Here is a 20,447-nt window from a genome sequence, read left to right as displayed (position 1 = left end):
TATTGCTACATTACTGTAAATACAATCATTTCTGTTGAATTGTATACATTTCTACATTTACTGTAACTGCCAAAGACTTTTAGTAGACATGTATATGAACAGTGAGCAAAGAATAACTGACATAAATGTGTTCAGGACATTTACAGTTTAGAAATATAAAGAAATATACCAGATTATTAAACTATAAAGTCCAAGCACTCCTGACAATGAGTGCCTGAAAATCATGCAAATGAAGTTGAATTACAATTTATACTGAGGCCTTTATATTGAGACTATATACTGCTGTCTTGTCAAGTCAAGTCTTCAACATGATTCTGCAACTCTTGCATCATTTGTCTCCTCAGACCACTCTAACCATCTGTATTTCTGTATGTACAAATATACATATATTTAAAAAAAAAAAAAAAAAAAAAAACATACATACACACAAACAAACACAAAATAAAAACTTACCTTTTAATCAACAGTGGGTTCAGTCTATTCACAGAGACATGCAATGAGATAGTGTATAGAGAGAGAGATTAATGTGTAGAAAACCAAAGAATGGAAAAACTTGTGTTTTGGCAAATGTTGGTTTATTAGCTATATGATGACATACAGGAGCAGAAGTGGGCAGTCTTTTGGCTTCAGGATCAGCTGGGCTAATAGTCCGGTTTCTCACCAGAGTGTGAAGGACTGCAACAAAAAGATTGATGGATAGAACAAGAGAAAACAGATGAGAAAAAATATGATGAAAACATTGAACATTTATATTCATCTAGGCAAACAATGAGCTGACTTCAATCAGGGCTGACATTTAAAGACCCCCTGTGGTGAAAATCAAGTTTTTAATGTTGTTTATATGCCTATGTAGTGTTTTTAATATGCTTTAAGACAAACCATGTGCAAATTCATAAGTCAGCACCATTGCTGAGTATTTTATGTTTGAAACTGCAGTAAACCAAAGACAGTCTAAAACCCGCGGTTTGAAATCGTTGGTGTTTGTGACATCACAGACTACCCTGTAACCAATCACAACAATGTGCCGGCAGGCTTTAGCATATCATTAACTATGACTGCTCTGAAGCAGAAAAGTATCAAGAAAAGCCAGGTTATCCCAGTAAATTTTCTGTTGATATGAAAAATTTTGTAGATTTATCAATATAGCGAGTCTATTACAATGTTATGATGAACTATATGGCTTTCTCCACTGATGTTCTGAGTTGTTCAAAGCATTTGTAAGGATACTGATTGTTAGAAGGCAGCTGTCTGACTCTGAGATAAAGAACAGAAACGGTGTGTGTAACATTAGCAACACATTATTAGCTATTTGATAACGTAGTCAAGCAAAAGGCTAATTATATTAATTCATATTAATTAATGACAGAACCGTCGCAAAGCTGTGCCAAGTGTGCGAGCGCATAGGGGCTTACACCAAAGTAAAGTGACAGCTGACTTGAAGTAAAGCCAATAAAGTTCATGTTTTTGTCCTTTGAAATATTTTAATACTATAAAACATAGCTAAAACAATATTGCTCTGAGCGTGTGCGTGTGACCATGATTCATGTGTATATTCAGTCAGTGTGGAATAGCACGTCAAGTTCTGAGAGAGCTATTCAGTTTATTATAAATTCTGATTTTGGCCACCTCTGGAATGGATCAAACCGTAGATATTAGCCTACCTGATAACTTCAAGTAAATACGCTGGAAATCCGCGCTCGTTCAATGATGTGCATTTATTTCATGGACGGAAAAGGCACGGGCGTCTGCAGGATTTCATCTGAATGTTTTTTTTTTAAATCTGAACTCCAAAAAGCAATGACACTGTCATACATCCATTTGGCGCATGTTCACAGAGGAAAACGGCTGATTGTTCTCTCAATACTGTGTGTTTTACTGAGAAATCGCTTCAGGTGATTCAGAGAGAGAGCAGTCCAAATGAATGCAAGTGGATTCAGAACGTTTTGCAAAGGCGTTTTACCAATTAATCATTTAAAACACAATTATACAACTATAGCAACACTAGACTCTCTGAGCTGGTGTGAGCAAGTGGAGGGGGGGCTAATTTCCATATTCATTGATTCTTGTGTAGAGTTACATTCAAGCTATTTTAAGGCATGAATTTGTTTTCACTTGATTTTTTTTTTAATATGTAATTTTGGTGATCAAAGATGAGTTTTAAGGGATATCAAATAATTGACTACAGGGGGACTTTAATTCACCTTTACATTGGAACTGAAACTAAGTTTTGCAGTGTGAATAAATAATGCTCCATTACTCTAACATTTATAATAAAGTAATGCTTGTTAAAATGATTCCACAATTATGTTTATATTACATAATGTATTAAATGTGTCTGGGTGATGGTTTGATCCGTCTAAATTGGTTTATTTCTCCGTCTCTATATTTGGAATGTAACCTGCAGCTTGTCTACTTGTCTACTTGCTGAAATGTGACCTCACAGAATTAATCCATGTTATCTTATGAAATACAATGCTGGCCAATCACAACTGAACAGTGGCAAAAAAAGCTGTTTATATTTGATTTCAATTTATATTAAGTTTCAATGAATGTAATATTTTACTTTTTATCATTATTGTGACAGTTTTCATTAGATGTAATCGGAAAATGCAAATGTTTCACAATTATCCCATGGCTGATATCTGTGATTTTTCAGAGATCAATAGCCAATAACCATGCCATTTAGCTGATTAACAGGAGTGTTACTGTTTCCTTGTGTCAGTTCCAAAATCTGTTTATTGCTTTCAATAAAAAAATCATTTTTTATGTGTGTGAATTTAGATTATATATTGCATAATTTGTTTCATTTGAGCAATTTTGAATTTGCTGTCATTGAGTTATGTAATTTATAAGACAGTGTCAGCATTTACCTTTATAAAATATTGGTTGACTACCAATTTACTACCAGAATGTAATATTTTTCATCTTAATTTTTTTGACAGTTTATTTGAATATTAGGTGAACAGCCAAATGGCATTGTTAGCCTGTTTTGACATGAACGAATAGACTTTCAAAGTATACTCCATTTGATAGCATGTGTGAACACAAATGTTCAACACATGTGTAATAGAACTTTTCATCCTTTTCCATGTCTGTGCTATTTTTCTCCAATAGTTATGACTGATAAAAATGCCTTTTTGCAGTTGCAGGTATATTTTACCCCCTCACACAAGTGCTCGTCAACATGGGCGTCTGTTGTTGTTGCCATCAGTAGTTTGTCATTGTTCTGTCTTTTTCAACTGCAAAACAATTTTGACTGTATACGGTCTTGTCTTGGTCTCAGACTTAGAGGACTCTGGATTTTGTCTCAAGACCACAACTGCGGGGATATTACTAAATTGGCAGTGCATTTTCTGATTTGTTTGTTAACATCTGTGATTGTCAAATACAATCAATAATTTCAATAAATTTCTAATTTGATTTCTTTTGTTATCAAAAAATGAGGGATTGTGTCAAATGTCACCAAAATTAATACAAATGGCCATGAAATGCCTGCAAAAAAGTACTTGTATGAAATCATAAAACATATTATATAATTAAGCATTATCGTAAGAGCAAAAGAGCTGTTCCCTGAGATACGGAACGAGTACTGCGTATGGGGAAAGGTCTCCTTTTTCCCCGTTACTGAAGCCTTTTTCAATAACGCAGTGTAACTGCATCGTCATTGGTTCACTCATAGACAAGTTGTTGAACCAATGACGGCGCGGCATAGCTGCGCGACCTATGGCGACAGAGCGCGCGAATATGCGGGACCACTTCTGCCCTGGCTGGCAGAGCATATACGTCCGCGGGCCAAGCTGCCTCAGCGCTGCACGCCATGGCTATTCTCCAGGTGTTTCAAGCGAAGCTCCTTCGTTCTCTGGATGAGTCTGGGTCTCAGGGTCAACTTTGCCAAGAGCTCACTGCTCCCCAGCCAGCGTATAACGTTCCTGGGTGCAGTTTTCAACTCAGTCCGTATGACGGCTGTAGTATCTCCAGAGCGCGCTCTGGCCATTCAGCAGCTCGCGGCATCGGTCAGGAACAGAGCCTATTTCCCTCTGAAGTTTTTCCAGAGGATGCTAGGGCTGATGGCTTCCGCCTCCCCGGTTCTGCAGCTCGGCCTTCTTCGGATGCGGCCTCTGCAGTACTGGTTGAAGTTCCGGGTCCCTCCTCATGCCTGGCGGCACGGCCGCCTGCGTCTCAGGGTCAATCAGGCCTGTTTGGCAGCTCTGAAACCCTGGATGAACCCTGTATGGTTCAGCCAAGGAGTACCCCTACAGGCGATGTCCAGAAGGACGGTGCTCTCAACGGATGCGTCCAACACAGGTTGGGGCGCTCTTTGCGAGGGCAGACCGGCCTTCGGCTCGTGGTCTCACGAGGAATGCCATCTGCACATCAACTGCCTCGAGATGTTGGCAGTGATTCGAGCCCTTCATGCATTCCAGGAACACCTGACAGGGCGCCATGTCTTAGTCCAGTCGGACAGCATGACAGTGGTGTCATACATAAATCACCAGGGCGGTCTTTCGTCCAGCCGCTTATGCGCTCTGGCGAAGCGTCTTCTGGAATGGGCATCACCGAGGTTTCAGTCGCTCAGGGCGACTCACATACCCGGGAGAACAAACTTGGGACCAGACATGCTATCTCGGAGCAATGTCCCCTCAGACGAGTGGATGCTCCACCCCCAGACGGTTCTCATGATCTGGGAGTTCTTCGGGAAGGCAGAGGTAGACCTCTTCGCTTCAGAAGGCAACTCTCACTGCCCAATTTATTTCTCGAAGGAGGAAGATGCGCTGGCCCATGTCTGGCCCAGCACCCTCCTTTACGCTTTTCCCCCGATCGCTCTGATCCCACAGGTCATCAGACGAATCAGGGAAGACAAGCACAGAGTCCTCCTGGTGGCCCCGCTCTGGAGGAGCCAAGTTTGGTCCTCAGAGCTGTTCAGGTTTTCCACAAAAGTTCTGTGGCCGATCCCCCTGAGACGGGACCTCTTCTGTCAGGCGAACAGGACAATTTGGCATCCCCAGCCAGAACTCTGGGCTCTGCACCTCTGGTCCCTCAACGGGAGCCTGCCAACCTCCCCGGGGACGTGCTGAATACCATTTCTCAGGCGAGAGCTCCGTCCACAAGACGCCTCTACGCCCAGAAATGGTCGGTCTTTGTTGACTGGTGTTTTACACGCAACATAGACCCAGTGGAGTGTGACGTATCCCCGATACTGTCTTTTCTCCAGGAGCGTTTGAATCTGGGTCGCACCCCTTCAACGCTCAAAGTTTACGTAGCAGCCATTGCAGCGTTTCACGCTCCTATAGCTGGCCAGTGGGACGAAACAACCTCGTGGTGCGTTTCTTGAGAGGTTAAATCCTCCTCGTCCTCTCACTGTTCCCACCTGGGACCTCTCCTTGGTCCTCAGAGCTCTTAAGGGGCCTCCCTTTGAGCCACTGCGTTCAGCTGACCTCAGGCCCCTGACGCTCAAAACCGCTCTGCTACTTGCATTAGCATCAGTTAAGCGAGTTGGTGACTTGCAGGCCCTCTCCGTGAGCCCTGCATGCCTTGAGTTCGGGCCCAACGACTCCAAAGTCGTTTTGAAACCTAGGCATGGCTACGTCCCTAAGGTGCTCTCGACTCCATTCAGAGCACAGGTTATTTCCCTCTCAGCGCTTCCTCCCTCGTCGGACGAGCGAGAGTTGGAACTACTCTGCCCTGTCAGGGCATTAAGGACCTACGTTGATCGATCACAGCCTTTTCGGCAATCTGATCAGCTCTTTATCTGCTTTGGTGGCCGCACCAAGGGGTCTTCGGTCTCAAAGCAACGTCTTTCGCATTGGATAGTCGACGCTATTGCTCTTTGTTACACCTCTATGGGCCTCGACTGCCCCATAAGAGTTAGAGCTCACTCTACTAGAGGAATGGCTTCCTCTTGGGCCTGGTCTAGTGGAGTTTCGATTAAAGACATCTGTGAGGCGGCCGGCTGGTCCTCGCCGTCTACTTTTGTCAGATTTTATCATTTGGACGTTCCGACCTTACAAGCTCGGGTCCTCTCGGTATGATCCAGCGGCCTCTATCGAGCTCCGCTTCATGCCACTCTGGGAGTTAACTCACTTTTTGTAGTGTAACGAGGGTTCGACGGCTCCGGCCTTCTCACTTGTCCTCTGGTTCCCTCACGGTGCCCAAGACAAGTCCAGTCGTTCCCTGCCGTGGCACGGCGCGGTTGAATTCGTTCCCCATACACAGTACGAGTGAAGTATCGAAAGGGAACGTACTCGGTTACTAACGTAACCTCGGTTCCCTGAGATACGGAACGAGTACTGCGTTACTTGCCGTGCCACGAGGCTGCGGCTTCAGTGTCGTTGCTTCAGTCGAATGACCTGAAATCATTCATATAAGCATGGCGAAACGCCCGCTTATATAGCCCTAAACCCCGCCCATTTCGGCGGGAATATTCGCGCGCTCTGTCGCCATAGGTCGCGCAGCTATGCCGCGCCGTCATTGGTTCAACAACTTGTCTATGAGTGAACCAATGACGATGCAGTTACACTGCGTTATTGAAAAAGGCTTCAGTAACGGGGAAAAAGGAGACCTTTCCCCATACGCAGTACTCGTTCCGTATCTCAGGGAACCGGGGTTACGTTAGTAACCGAGTACGTTTTCACGAATATGGTCTGGTCTTGGTCTTGTCTTGATCTCAGCTCCTCAAAGTCTTGATCTTGGTTTAGGTGGTCTTGACTAAAACACTACTAATTATTACAGAAAAAATTAAAGTGCTTGTGTACAAAGTATGCATGGTTAAAAAATCTGGATGCACAAGTACAGTACGTGTGTACAGTGCTGAAGATGAAATTTACATCACATACAGCACCCATACCCTAGCAAACTGAAGTATACTTCAAGCTTTAGATGTCTTTCCTTTTATAAAAATTATGGAATTTAATGGTGTTTTGAAACAACTCAAAAACCTGACAGTCTTATGTTGTATACCCTCTCTAGTGACATTCTCAGCTGCTGTCATGGCCTTCCCGCTTATATCGTTGACCATCCCGTCTACTGTGGCTTCATGCTTCAGGAAAAGTGGCCGCACCACACGGCTGTACAGAATCTGAGAACCATTCCAGGAGACCGGAGCCATGCACCATAACAGGAACAGGCACTAAACATCAACAAAGACATGAAATATTGAAACCAGAAAATCAGAAAATCAATCTAAATTAGACTGGCTAAATGATGTATTAAATGATGTATTTTTTTTACAGTTTACATTTTAGAGTCTTAGTATGCTTGTCAGCAAGGGGTTAAACAAAGGGTAAGAGTAGTTAAATAAAAGTGCTGGATCCAGTTGCGAGCATTTTTGTTTAATAATGATATCAAAATTACACTTCTTCAGGTTATCTGGAAATAACTCATGAAAAAACACAAACATACAGCAAACGTGACAATGTTCACTTAAAAAATATTTTATAAACCCATATTTGCATTTAAGCAAGTAAAAAAAAAACATTTATGTTCACATTATAAAATAAACAAGCTAATTAAAATAAAATAATATAATAAATACACACACACACACACACATACATATATACATATATATATATATATATATATATATATATATATATATATATATATATATATATATATATATATATATATGTGTGTGTGTGTGTGTGTATGTGTGTATTTATTATATTATTTTATTTTTAATTAGGTATATATATATATATATATATATATATATATATATATATATATATATATATATATATACACACAATCATCTTCAGTGAGTTGTTTGTACAAATTAAAATTTAGTGATTTAGTGTACAAATACATGCGTACATAAACATTGAACAACTTATCAGCTGTAACCAGTGTTATTTTATTATTTTTTATATACTGGTAAAATATTCTTTAAAGGGGACCTATTATGCCCCTTTTTACAAGATGAATATATAAGCCTTGGGTGTCCCCAGTATGTGTCTGTGAAGTATCATCTCAAAATACAGATCATTTATTATACCATGTTGTAAATTATGGGATTAAATTCCCACCCATAGTATTGCAGTCAAGGATCAAAAAATTATAAGCATGAAACAAAAATTTCAAAACACATGTAAAAATATATTACACAACCTGAAACAATAATGCAAAATGATCAGAATAGCAAAGAACATTACCACGTATCAAAATATAATAAGCGTGAATAGAAAAATTAAAAGCGAATTAAAAAAATGAACAAGCATGAAACAAAACTTTAAACACATTAAAAATTGTACTGAACAATTATTAAACTTGTGTTTATGTGTTCTTAAAAGTTGTTTTCCTTGGTTTTATTACTCTACTTTGTGCTCTCTTACATTTTCTGCTCATATTTTACTCTTTTGTATGCTTGTGCTATTTTTCTCTTTGCTCTTCTTTCTACGTTCTGCTCTTGCTTTTCCAAATGTTGCAGTTTGAGTTTCATGTAAATTAGGGCGGGCTTAAGCATCACCATTGGTCCACTAGTTCTAGATTGATAGCTCCTCCTCTAGCCAATCAATCGAAAAGAGGGAGATGACATCACTTCAATGCGACTCATGGCTACTGATGCTCACACTCATACAGGGGAAGATAACTGTCACAGCTGGCAATTTCCGAGCTTGCATAAAATCTTTCTGTGGCAGGACACGTTATACTGTATATACCTGCAACTCAACCTGTCACTGGCATATACGTCTACCTGGACAATCTTTTATTGTTAAATTCACCATCCTAACGACAACCTGTCACAGCTGTGCCTGTCTGACGATCTATCACTGTTATATTCACCTTTAATGCACCTACCACTGGACCTAGCACCGCGAAACGCAATTGCCACTATAAAGCGGCCTCCCAATGTCATGCTTATGTGTGCCTGACTCGTCTATATCTGTTATATTACAGTTAGTATTCATACAATAATAATAATAATAATAATATGTGCTTGCTTGTTGTCTCTTCAATTCCTGTCTTTTGCACAAGAGAATATAACATATGAAGCTTATCTTACTAATATATTTGCTTGTGAATGACAGTTAAAGTAAGATATGCCATCACAATTGTTTATATCATTATATATTGCTCGTAATTGTAAAGTGCTTGCATATTTTGTCATGTATTGTTTTCCTGTAAACAGATATATAGATTTTGTCTTCCATGTACAGTATGTAATTGACAAGGGTGTTGGTTTATGAATTTTATCACATTTTAGCACTGAGATTATAAACTTATAAAGTTAAGCAATAGCCTATCACAAAGCCACAGCAGAACAGCCTCGCTCGTCTTTGAGCAACACAGCAGTGTTTTGTAACTGAATTCCCGATCTGAACGAGACGTTTGAACGAATGACTCACTCGTAAAGACAGTAATTTGCCGCGACCTACTGGCCATTTAACTTCATATTTCTATAACATGGATGGGCATTATCGGTCTTGGAGTGCAGAGTTTAGCTTCAGCCCTAATCAAACACACCTTAACCAGCTAATCAGTGCCTTCAGAATTATTAATACTATAGATGATTGAGTTTTTTAAATCTTTTATTTATTTATTTTTTTTTATCGGGGTTGGAGCTAAACTCTGCAGGACAGCGGCACTCCGGGACTGATTTTGTGTATCCCTGATCTATAATTTTGTTTTTAAAGCTATATTTAAGACATTAATCTTATAGTATTATACAATCATGTTATGTAAATAAACACAATAAGTATGTGAATAAATCACTGCATATCAAATCCACCTGGTTTCTGTAACTATCTTCTCTGTAACACTATCATAGTCAATGCAGAAATTATTCATTCGATTTTAGAATTAATTTACTAGGTTACCTATGATCGTTTAACAACAACAATTAAGAAGTACACTGTAAAAAAAATCCTGTTGTTTCTACGGAAAAATACCGGCAGCTGTGGTTACCAGAACAATACTGTAAAAATGACATCAAACCATAAACATACTTACGGAGTAACATGTGAATTTTACATTTTAAATATGTATATTTAACATTGGATTTCATTACACTGTAAAAAAAAATCCCAGTAAAATTTACGGTAAAATAACATATTTCATTAACTGATATAATGTTAATTTACCAACCTAATGAAGTACTAATATCTGTTTTGTATCTTTATAATACACTGACAGTCACCAAACACAGTGGTGATGAGAGTCACATGATGAATCAAAGTTCATCACAAGCAGCTTTTCCACAAGCTGAGGAGGACAATACTAATATATAGAAGGAGCACACAGAGCACACAGTGTCATGTCATTCATGAGCCAAGTAATATTTTAACACCAAATACCATATATTATGAACATAAAGATTACAATTCATAAAAACAGTGCACATTAAAAAGAGTATCTCATGTACCTCAAAAAGATAAATTATTTTTCCATAGTTCAGATGACTTTACAACTTCAGAGTCCTTGTAAAGTTTCAAATTAAACTGTTATCTTCCCCTGTATGAGTGTGAGCACCATGCACATTCCCAAATTTCTATATATCCTAATTATTGTTGATGTATTTCATTTTTCCAGGAGCTCATTGCTTCTACCTTAAAATTAAATGCTAACAGTATTTGTAAATTAATTGCACAAATTATTACATTATTTGCTAACTGCATTCTTCTAATATTGTTATTTTGACATACATTCTCTGTAAAGCTGCTTTGAAACGATATGTATTGTGAAAAGCGCTATACAAATAAATGTGAATTGAATTGAAGTGAATTGTGAGCATCAGTAGCCATGAGTCGCTTTGAAGTGATGTCATCTCCCTCTTTTCGATTGATTGGCTAGAGGAGGAGCTATCAATCTAGAACTAGTGGACCAATGGTAATGCTTAAGCCCGCTCTAATTTACATGAAATTTGGAAAAGCAAGAGCAGAACGGGGAAAGAAGAGCAAAGAGAAAAACAGCACAAGCATACAAAAGAGTAAAATATGAGCAGAAAATGTAAGAAAGTACAAAGTACAGAGTAATTAATCCAAGGAAAACAACTTTAAGAACACATAAACACAAGTTTAAGATTTGTGTAATATAATTTTGTAGGGCGATAGAAAATACGGTTTATACAGTATAAAAACCATTACGCCTATGGAATGTCCCACAATAAAAAACAAACAAACGTGTGTGTGCATTGGTTTAAGAGTGTGGGGTCATTAGTTATGTCATCAGCTGCTTTTATCTTTCATCAACAGGGAAAAAAATCATTCTGAAAGTGATTCCAATGATATTCTTTCTCTGTGCCATTATCGTTATAGTTGCGGTGTGGACTCTGATATTCTTTTACATTTAGAAAGATTTTTATTTTTTTATTTTATTTTCCTTGGTGTGAATGGACCTTATCTGTTGGAATCTATGCCAAAGTTGCCAAAGAGTCAGGTATTTAAACAGCATTCACCATATCCATTCATCTCCTGTTATAAAAGAAGCTTGCAAACGATTATAAATGGCAACATTTTCACAAATATTACATTAAATGATGCTTACCATATCAGTATTTGATGTAGCCTAAATACAATGCCAACAAGTTTAGATCCATATTTCCAACTGTTGCATAAATATTATAGTTTTCATGACCACAGTGGCATATTAATCGAGACTAAATGGAATATTTATATTTTTAACTGTAATTTGTTGCATATTGCCCAACCACTTTCAATTAAAGGTGCAGTATGTAGGATTTCTGTCCGCTAGAGGCCTATGCAAAACAAAGGCGTAGCTTGATGACGCCAAAATTGAGCACGGAATCTTGGGACATGTGGTCTTTACCTCAACTGACGGTGCAAAAGAATAGGGATAGGACTTAGGAAGAAATCATGTTCATGTATAAAAACCATTACGCCTATGGAATGTCCCACAATTAAAAAAAAACAAACGTGTGTGTGCATTGGTTTAAGAGTGTGGGATCATTAGTTATGCCATCAGCTGCTTTTATCTTTCATCAACAGGGAAAAAAATCATTCTGAAAGTGATTCCAATGATATTGTTTCTCTGTGCCATTATCGTTATAGTTGCGGTTTGAACTTTGATATTCTTTTATATTTAGAAAGATTTTTATTTTTTTATTTTATTTTCCTTGGTGTGAATGGACCTTAACAATAACTATAACAGATAATTCCACTAAAAAGTTTTAAAAAGACAAAAAAAAAAAGTGCATCTATATTTGATTGATGATAAAAACAATGTTAAAACTTATAAAATCGTATGCACTTGACCAAACTGGCCAATGTCTAAAGACACAGCTGTTCTAAATTAAACTTCTTGCCAAACAACTATTTAACCTCTTATATGGGGCATGGCAAAGGAAGGCAGAAGTCTTCGTGCCAATTAGCAGAAGGAAGCTGGTAATAACTGATCCTCTTAAATCGGATATTAGTCAGAGAAAGCATCTGGCATTGTTCTACCTACCTTACATACATAGTAGAAAGGAAACCAGTGGAGAAATATGTCAGAGAAGAATTCACCCACACTGAAGAAGCCATAGATTACCCAATACGTCAGCCACTGTGTGTCATCTTCCTTACCAGGACTTTCTATGGCTTTGATACTAAAAATGTAAATGGAAAAGGAATTTTAAACATATGCCAGTTAAGACAAGTTTACTGCAACCAAACTCAAATACAGCCACACTCAAAAACATAATAAAACAATCAGTTTAGGTCAAGACAACTATTGATTTGTGAAAAAACTTAAAAGGGCAGAACTCACGAGAAATATGCGGGATAAACAAAACCAATCAGATTACAGAGCAGAGAAGCGCCATATCCAAATAATAAATATGCTCCAGTCACACCTGCAGCACCTGTTGAGAGAAAAATCATAAAACGTCCACTGAACAACTGAAACAACTGAACGATGTATAAACTGCAGAATCACAAGTAACATTACTGTAATTAAGTCACTATTCAGGGGCAATTGTGTTTGAATGAGGCCTCAAATGTAATCTTTAACGCAATGTTTTAACATAGACAGCTTTTGGAACAAAACCATTATACATAACAGCTTTATGATCGATTTAGATGTTGAGGGATGAAGGTGAATTCCCAGTATAGCCTCCTGTGTGGTTAAGGAAGGTGTACATACTTAAAGAAGAAAAATGTCCACAGACTTTAGCTAGAAACGTCATACAAAATCTCCATTTGGGGAAGTTCTCATTTAGAAAAATTACAAAAATAAATAATGTTTTTTAATATATATATATATATATATATATATATATATATATATATATATATATATATATATATATATATGAAGACTTCAGATGCAAAAGCCTCTAAGTGCCGTCTGAAATGTTCTTCTAACTTAAGCATTTTTATCAAGCTTGTATGTTTAGGTTTAGTAATTCCACTTTAATGGCAATTAATAGGTCCTTTTCATTTCCATTAAAGTGAGATAACTGAAAATAAACATACAAGCTTGATAAAAATTCTCATTTTAGAAGAAAATTTCAGATGACACTTAGAGGCTTTTGCATCTTAAGTCTTCATATATATACAAAAAGTTTTCTTACAATTAAAACAAAAGGAAACAACTGCCATAAGTGCGTGTATGCCCTTAAATATTTTATCACACATTGTGTGTGATCTATTATAAAATATAGGTGACATATGCTATTTATTATTGAAGTTGTTCAAACCAACTGAATTGTTTTAGCCTTTAATTTCTCTTAGCATTTTTGGCTTTTTGTCATTTTACACGCCAACAGCGCAGCTTCAACTGACCCGTGTCCATCTGTTACATCACTATTAGTAGCCTATTGCCCCGTCACTCTATATTGCACAAAACACTTTATATTAAACAAGAAACATACTTTAGATAAAATTAGGACTTACCGAGCACTAAGTAACGTTTCTTGATGCCTGTTTTTTCTTCGATTTTATTAAGACAGTCAGTGACTAAATTCTTCTCGTTCAAAAAAGCCTCAATGCGGTCCTTTATCTTAGTAAATATGGCAAACATCGTGGAATAATAGGAAAGCGTAACGTTATGCAATTAAATGCAGGTGTATTATTGATAACATGGATGGTTGTGTCTTCTTTCGGTAGTTTCGCTGACTGAAAAGATTCAATCCGCTTACTGTCAGACTGTCAGACTAGTGACGTGTCTGTGGGGAGGATCAAGACTCCTGACTGACAGCAGGGAGACTAATGCTGCCTTCACGTGCTCTCGGAATTATCGTAAATGCAAGTTTTCTAGGTAAAAATTGCACATGAACGCTCTCCCATTTTGAAACTAGAATACGACGAGCTCGTTATTACGACTTCAGAAGGGTGAATTATCAAATTTCCGATAGCACATGAAGGCAGCAATTACATGTGATACATCATAACAAGACAGGGGTATCTTTTAAAATTTAACTAAAATTAATTTAGAATATGATATCTGTGTGAAAGTTTGGGGGAAAAAAATGAATATGCTATTAAGAGCTAATGTTTACGTTTTTTTTTTTTGGCCACTGCATGGTTATGTAACCGCTAGGGGTCGCTGCTCACCTGGCATTGTGTCAGTTAGTTCTGCAACACAAAAATCTTGTACTGGAAAAGCATAGACAGACAGACAGGTATGTGAATACCTTGAGCTGACAAGCACTAACACGTCGTTATGGTGAAACCAGGGTGATATAACCTAACGCACTAATGCCACCGCGGGAGAGTAAAAGCTGCCTTTGCTTTTCAGTGACACAGAGATAAAATGAACACCACAAGGAAGAAATCATTCAGAGCCGTGAAATACACTTTATTTGTGTGTTGCTACATCTTTTGGGTAAGAGCATGCCTTGGAATCAATGTATTTCTGTTGATTTATTGAGCGAACATGCCAGCTATAGTGTTGTTTATATGCTGACAAGGAGGTTATTATTATTGCTTACATCTATGTGAAACATATGCATATTGAATTATATTTTAACTGTGTGCTTACTGCATGTTGTTGATCAAATTTGTCCAAATCCTGTGTTTGGCTTCGTTTTATACTTATGGAATTGTGTTTGCATTGCAGATATTTTAAATGTATGAGTTTTGTTGTGTTAAAGGTGTTCAGTGCTGTCCTAATTGCTGTTGGAATCTATGCCAAAGTTGCCAAAGAGTCAGGTATTTAAGCAGCATTCACCATATCCATTCATCTCCTGTTATAAAAGAAGCTTGCAAACGATTATAAATGGCAACATTTTCACAAATATTACATTAAATGATGCTTACCGTGTCAGTATTTAATGTAGCCTAAATAAAATGCCAACAAGTGTAGATCCATATTTCCAACTGTTGCATAAATATTATAGTTTTCATGACCACAGTGGCATATTAATTGAGACTAAATGGAATATTTATATTTTTAACTGTAATTTTTTGCATATTGCCCAACCACTTTCAATTAAAGGTGCAGTATGTAGGATTTCTGTTCGCTAGAGGTCGCTAGAGGCCTATGCAAAACAAAGGCGTAGCTTGATGACGCCAAAATTGAGTGTGGAATCTTGGGACATGTGGTCTTTACCTCAACCGACAGTGCAGAAGAATAGGGATAGGACTTAGGAAGAAATCATGTTCATGGATGCGATTATTAACGTTATTGTAGTATGAAGCAGAGCAGGACCGAGTGTTGAGGGAGCTGAACGAGGCCGCTGGAGCGATTGTGCAACACACACCTCAAGAGCAGCGGAACTTTTATTATTCCACAGTCGCCGACTCTGCTTCCGCTTTTCTGGTCATGAGTATGAGGTAACGCAGCTCTGTTTATCTTATTAGATACATTTGAGTGTTGAAAATTATGTTATAACGTTACTCTTTGCGTTCGCTCGGCGGCTGCTGCGAGACACTTGTTTGAGACGTACTGCTAGAATATCATATTAAATGCTGGATGGCTTGTGTTGATAAATTGCATGCAATTAATTTTAAAATGTATTGAATGATGGAGAAAATGCTGTGTTACTGTTACTAAAAATAAAGCTGCATCTGATTATGCTGCGTTAGTTACTTCACAAAATAGTGTTTTCTCTGAGGCATGGTAAAACATAGTACTTGCAAAAAATCTAGAAAATTAGATTTAAACAATAAGACTAAACGATTTGAGCTATATAACAATAATTAGTTTTCTGTCTATAAATGTAAAAAAAAAAAAAAAAAAAAACAGTTGTTCCCTTGTCTATTAAAACATGTAATATATTAAAGCGTCTTTGGTGTTTCCATGGTTTCTACAAAATAAAACCGGAAACCGAGGGTAACGCGGGTATGACGCAATTGACAGGCGACTCCTCACACGTCCCGGAGCCTTAGTTAAAATTGCAACTTTCTCACGATTTACAAAGTAGTTGTAGTTGGAAACATTTGGAATATTGTAAGTACTCACGTGAACAAAATATATAACACTGGCCTAGTAGTTTTTTGGATATTCTACTGCAAAAATCTTACATATTGCACTATTGTATTAAATTACATTATTTATTTTTAAGGTGGAAAAGTCTTAATCCAGTGAGATTTCTGAATACTAACATGCCTATCACAATTAATGCCAAAATGAATATTTAGAAATATAAACTTCACTACTGATACAGAAAAAGATATAAATAACTGGCTTAAAACCTTTTTTTTTTTTGTGCCTAAGACTTTTGCACAGTAGTGTATGTCAACTACCATGTACATTTACATTTTGTTACTTTATATTTCTTTACGAATGCTTAACAGATGCAGTGGACACACTGATGGCAGATCCAGCGCTGTTGTTGATCATTGTGGGTTCTCTCATGTTCACCATCACTTTCTTTGGCTGTTTCGGAGCTCTGCGCAACATCTCCTTGCTGCTCAACATGGTCAGACTCAGTTCTCACATGAGGAAGTTGTCACAAAGGCTATATCTCAGTAGCTATGGAAAAATAATTTAAATATTTCTAAATATACATTGTTAAGAGTTGATAGATTTTTTTTTTTTTTTTTTTTTACAAATAAATCATATTTGTCCAGTTTGTAGGAATTTTGCTGGTCATTCTGCTGCTGCAAGTAACAGCTGCTGTTTTGAGCCTTTTGTTCTCTGAAAAGGTAAATAATTCACACAGGTACAAGCAAAAAAAACCTTTATATTTGGACCAAATCCCTTCTTGGAGAAATTAAATGATGTTTACAAGGATTACTTTCAAAACTTTTTGGTAGATTCAAGAGAGGACAGAGCAGCTGATGATGAAGGCGATTGTGCGCTATCGTGATGACCAGGACTTGGAAAATGTTATTGATTTTGTACAGAAAAAGGTAAAAGAACTTGATTTCATGTACACTACTGTTCAAAAGTTAAGATTTTTTTATGAAAGAAGCCTCTTGCTCATCAAGGCTGCATTTATTTGTAAAAAAAAAAAAAAAAAAAAACAGTAATATTGTGAAATATTGTTACAATTTCCATTGTAATATATTTTAAAACCTAATTTGTTCCTGTGATGGCAAAGCGGAATTTTCAGCATCCTTCAGAAAACATTTTCAACAATCTTTTCTAACATTTTGTCTTTACACTCCTAAAAAAAATACTAACACCAAGCTTTTGAACGGTAGTTTATGTACTTAAACATAATAGACTGGGTGCATGAAATGGCAGAGGTCAAAGATAACACACTTGATCTCTCTCTGTCCTGTAGTTCCAGTGCTGTGGGGTGGATTCCTTTTTAGACTGGTCTAAAAACATGTACTTCAACTCATCAGACCAAAATCCCAGTCTGGAGGCCTACGGAGTGCCCTTTTCCTGCTGTATAAGGCTGAAGAATGAGGTCAGATTGTCAAATCCTGAAACGTTTAATGTAGAGGTCTTTGGTGTCTATTTTTGTTTAGATCCATTTTTGTTTTTAGTAAATGCTTTTTTTTTTTACTTATGAAACTATAAACACTTGCTTGAAAATATCCCTTTGACCAATACAAAAATGTTCAGTATTTAAAATAAAATGAACAGCTGTGATGTCAATTGAAAATTTGCATTCTGAATTTTGATTGGTCTTCTTTTGTACATATATTTGCATCCTGAATTATTGGTAACACTTAATAAGGTTGACATTGGTTAATGCATTAACTAACTTTATGTAACAATAAGCTTTATACTTGCTACATCTTTGTTAATAAAAATACAACTGTTCATCGTTAGTTCATGTCAGCTTAGGTACATTAATATTAATGGATACACTTTTGATTTTAAAAATGTATTAGTAAACATTGAAATGAACATTTACTAAAATTAATAATTGCTGTAGAAGTATTGTTCATTGTTAGTTCATGTTACTAATGTAGTTAACGAATGGAACCTTATTGTAAAGTGTTACCGCATTATTAGTAGCACAGTAAATCAAAAAGCATATTTTGTATTTAATATACAGTTATGTGGAGCAGAAGCAATGAGATTTCATGCAGGACTGCCCAGTGTAGTGTAATTCATTTGTAATCATTTTTAATAAATTAGACAAATAATTGAAAAGCTGTCTGCTTTCTACACTATTTATTCATTTATGTGTAGACTGTGTTCAACTCTATGTGCGGCTATGAGACCCAGAAGATGAAGAAAAGTGCGGCCAGTCGGCTCATCTACACCACTGGTTGTCTAGATGAGATTGTCTGGTGGGGAAAACAGAACCTTCTGCTGGTCGGAGGGATGACCCTCGTCCTACTGTTCCTTGAGGTGAGGTGCACACCACACATTTATTTTTTCTTACAGAAAGTCCTTTCAACACTATTTAAATGTAGGCTTTTGGTAATTTTTCAATTCATGAAATCAGGTCTTGTTGCGTCTTGTTTAGGGCAGGCAATGGAATTTCTGCCTCCTCAAAAATGTACTGTAAATAAACATACTTAAATTGTATAATCTAAAAGCAGTTACAATGCACTGTTGTTCCTTTTCAACTAGTTAGTTTTCAGTATCTGCTTATGGTCAACGTCAAAGGTATAAAGACAGACTTAAATACATATATTCTGTACACAGACAGCTGGAGAGAATCTTTCAAACTTGGTTAAAAAAACAAGTCAAAGCCTATTCAGTAGATCCATAGATAAATAGAAATATGCCACATTGAATGAGTGGAGGATGAAGTTCTTCCACACGTTGGTGAGTAGATGTAGGCTCTCCGTTGATTTATAGTTTATATTAGTTTGTACATATCTATAACATGGCACTGTGTAATTTAATTTGTTCCATTTATTTCCAATGTTGAGTTATAGCACATCATTAATTTTCTAAATATATTAAGGAGAGATTGTAAGTGGGAGAATAAATTTCAGCAAAACATATAGATGGTAAATCTACTACTGTTATTTATTTTTAACAATAAATAGCAAATAAATCATCAATAGCAAATTTGATCAATATTATATAACATTTAATTTCTAACATATAACTATTAATTTACTATATTTAATTCCCTCACACAAAGAAATTACACAGAAACAAATTCTTATTTTTAAAATATAGATTGTATAGATATCATTATTATTTTTCCCCCTTCTAGATATGTTATGGAATTAAAAACTACAAAGAATACAGTGGACCCAAAAATCTATTCCCTCATTACAAAAAGTCAGATTTGCATGCTTCCATTGATGCTTCTTAGAACATTCATAAAATCAGGATGATTTGGATCAGTTTTTTCCCCAAATTGTGGGGTACATATAGCTTGAGTGCCTGCTGTCAGTCCAGCAAAAGGAGGACATGTCAAAAAATCCAAAAAATCATGTAACCATTTTAAAAAAATCTGCAAAATAGAAAAAATCTTTTGGATCCCACTGTATGTATAAATGTTATTTCAGTTAAAAAATAAATTGATCTCTTCATACAGGACTCAGGACTCTCTTAAACGTATTACAATTAATTAATTAATTACACATGAGTAGCCACCCAAAGTCACATCACAGTAAAACCCATATTGAGCCACTACAATACAACCATAGAAACATTATCTCTGACTTATAGCTGATAACCTGTGGGTAGGATACACTAAATGCATGTGCAGAAAGACAAAACGAACAAGCTCTTTGCATTGAGGATGATAAATGATTTGTCTGTTCTTCAGATATGTATGATGTCCCTCGCTTCAGTACAGCTCTGTCAAATCAGAACCGTTCAACAGCAGAATGGGAATTCTAAAAGGACCCAAAACCTTTGTTGCAACAGAAAGCCTTGACTGGTTTTGTACGACCACTTTTCACCACATGCTTGCATTGGAATTTAATGATGCAGAGCCATTGAAATAAACAAGTTATAACACGTTACAAGTTAGATGCAAAGAATGTGATAATTACCTTTTTATACTGTGAGCCAAAAGCTGTGATTAAATCAGCACTAACATAAAAAAATTCTATTTTTTCAGTCCCTGTCTTTGTTTATATTATATGTAATGTTATTAAAATATATTTTACAACATGCTGACCTTTACACACTGTTTACTTTTTACACAACAATTGTACAATTGATTAAATTGCTATAAAAATGACTAAATA

The 20,447-nt window shown here is 36.7% G+C and overlaps 2 protein-coding genes across 2 annotated transcripts; one reads left to right on the top strand and one right to left on the bottom strand.

The window, feature by feature from the left end:
• Positions 1 to 256: 256 nt before the first annotated feature.
• On the bottom strand, positions 257 to 14,037 carry reep6 (receptor accessory protein 6). The gene is made up of 7 exons (XM_067387417.1): positions 13,833 to 14,037; positions 12,706 to 12,799; positions 12,406 to 12,544; positions 6,958 to 7,126; positions 599 to 675; positions 454 to 477; positions 257 to 366 (listed from the first exon to the last, which is right to left on the bottom strand). The coding sequence occupies exons 1-6, from the start codon at positions 13,957 to 13,959 to the stop codon at positions 457 to 459; spliced, it is 627 nt and encodes a 208-aa protein (XP_067243518.1). The 5' UTR covers positions 13,960 to 14,037; the 3' UTR covers positions 257 to 366; positions 454 to 456.
• A 654-nt stretch (positions 14,038 to 14,691) lies between these two features.
• zgc:113223 (uncharacterized protein LOC541424 homolog) lies at positions 14,692 to 20,138 on the top strand. Its single transcript, XM_067388528.1, has 8 exons — positions 14,692 to 14,763; positions 15,032 to 15,089; positions 16,677 to 16,801; positions 16,953 to 17,027; positions 17,139 to 17,234; positions 17,612 to 17,740; positions 18,475 to 18,636; positions 20,021 to 20,138. Exons 1-8 carry the CDS (start codon positions 14,692 to 14,694, stop codon positions 20,129 to 20,131), a joined length of 828 nt encoding a protein of 275 aa, XP_067244629.1. The 3' UTR covers positions 20,132 to 20,138.
• Positions 20,139 to 20,447: the final 309 nt, after the last annotated feature.

This window comes from Chanodichthys erythropterus, chromosome 6 (genome assembly GCF_024489055.1).
Source record: "Chanodichthys erythropterus isolate Z2021 chromosome 6, ASM2448905v1, whole genome shotgun sequence".
In the NCBI taxonomy this organism is placed as follows: Eukaryota; Metazoa; Chordata; class Actinopteri; order Cypriniformes; family Xenocyprididae; genus Chanodichthys; species Chanodichthys erythropterus.
Note: the sequence above shows the minus strand (reverse complement) of the source record. Positions and strands in the feature narration are given on the sequence as shown.